Source organism: Debaryomyces fabryi (genome assembly GCF_001447935.2).
Source record: "Debaryomyces fabryi strain CBS 789 chromosome Unknown contig00400, whole genome shotgun sequence".
Lineage (NCBI taxonomy): Eukaryota > Fungi > Ascomycota > Pichiomycetes > Serinales > Debaryomycetaceae > Debaryomyces > Debaryomyces fabryi.
This window is the reverse complement of record NW_015385824.1, coordinates 1-1,306: the sequence shown is the minus strand read 5'-3', so window position 1 is coordinate 1,306 and position 1,306 is coordinate 1. Positions and strand designations below refer to the sequence as shown.

Here is a 1,306-nt window from a genome sequence, read left to right as displayed (position 1 = left end):
CACCGACGGCAACAGTTTGTCTCATATCTCTGACAGCGAATCTACCTAATGGTGGGTAGTCAGTGAAGGCTTCAACACACATTGGCTTAGATGGAACCATCTTGACGATAGCAGCATCACCGGACTTGATGAACTTAGGGTTGTCTTCCATCTTCTTACCAGTTCTTCTGTCAATCTTTTCGATTAAAGTGTCGAACTTACAAGCAATGTGAGCAGTGTGACAATCTAAGACTGGAGAGTAACCAGAGGAGATTTGACCTGGATGGTTCAAGACAATAACTTGAGCGGAGAAAGAGTCACAACCCTTTGGTGGGTCGTTCTTGGAGTCACCACAGACGTTACCTCTTCTAATTTCCTTAACGGAAACATTCTTGACGTTGAAACCAACGTTGTCACCTGGAACACCTTCGGTTAATTGTTCGTGGTGCATTTCAACGGACTTGACTTCAGTGGTGACACCAGCTGGGGCGAAGGTGACAACCATACCGGCCTTGATGATACCGGTTTCAACTCTACCGACTGGCACAGTACCAATACCACCAATCTTGTAGACATCTTGTAATGGTAATCTTAAAGCCTTGTCAGTTGGTCTGGTTGGTGGTTCGATAGCATCAATAGCTTCTAACAAAGTCTTACCAGTGGACTTACCAGCCTTGGTTTCCTTTTCCCAACCCTTGTACCATGGACAGTTAGGGGAGGCTTCAATCATGTTGTCACCGTTCCAACCAGAGATTGGGACGAATGGAACACTCTTTGGGTTGAAACCGACCTTCTTGACGAAGTTGAAGTTTCCTTGACAATTTCGTCGTATCTAGCCTTGTCCCATTTAACAGAGTCCATCTTGTTGATAGCAACAATCAATTGCTTAACACCTAAGGTGTAAGCTAATAAAGCGTGTTCTCTGGTTTGACCATCCTTAGAGATACCGGCTTCGAATTCACCAATACCACCAGCAATAATCAAAATAGCACAATCAGCTTGAGAAGTACCAGTAATCATGTTCTTGATGAAATCTCTGTGACCTGGAGCATCAATAATGGTGACGTGGTACTTTGGAGTTTCGAATTTCCATAAAGCGATATCAATGGTGATACCTCTTTCTCTTTCAGCCTTAAGCTTGTCTAAAACCCAAGCGTACTTGAAAGAACCCTTACCTAATTCAGCGGCTTCCTTTTCGAACTTTTCAATAGTTCTCTTATCAATACCACCACACTTGTAAATTAAGTGACCGGTGGTAGTAGATTTACCGGAATCGACGTGACCAATGACAACGAGATTAACGTGAGTCTTTTCTTTACCCATTTTG

At 43.4% G+C, this 1,306-nt stretch overlaps 2 protein-coding genes across 2 annotated transcripts; both read right to left on the bottom strand.

The window, feature by feature from the left end:
* Positions 1–3: 3 nt before the first annotated feature.
* Positions 4–484, bottom strand: AC631_05980 (uncharacterized protein; the record flags this gene model as incomplete). Its single annotated transcript, XM_015614809.1, has 1 exon — positions 4–484. A coding segment is annotated over one exon (481 nt), but the record flags the coding sequence as incomplete, so codon positions are not given.
* Positions 485–705: 221 nt separating this feature from the next.
* On the bottom strand, positions 706–1,302 carry AC631_05979 (uncharacterized protein; the record flags this gene model as incomplete). Its single annotated transcript, XM_015614808.1, has 1 exon — positions 706–1,302. The coding sequence occupies one exon, from the start codon at positions 1,300–1,302 to the stop codon at positions 706–708; it is 597 nt and encodes a 198-aa protein (XP_015464363.1).
* Positions 1,303–1,306: the final 4 nt, after the last annotated feature.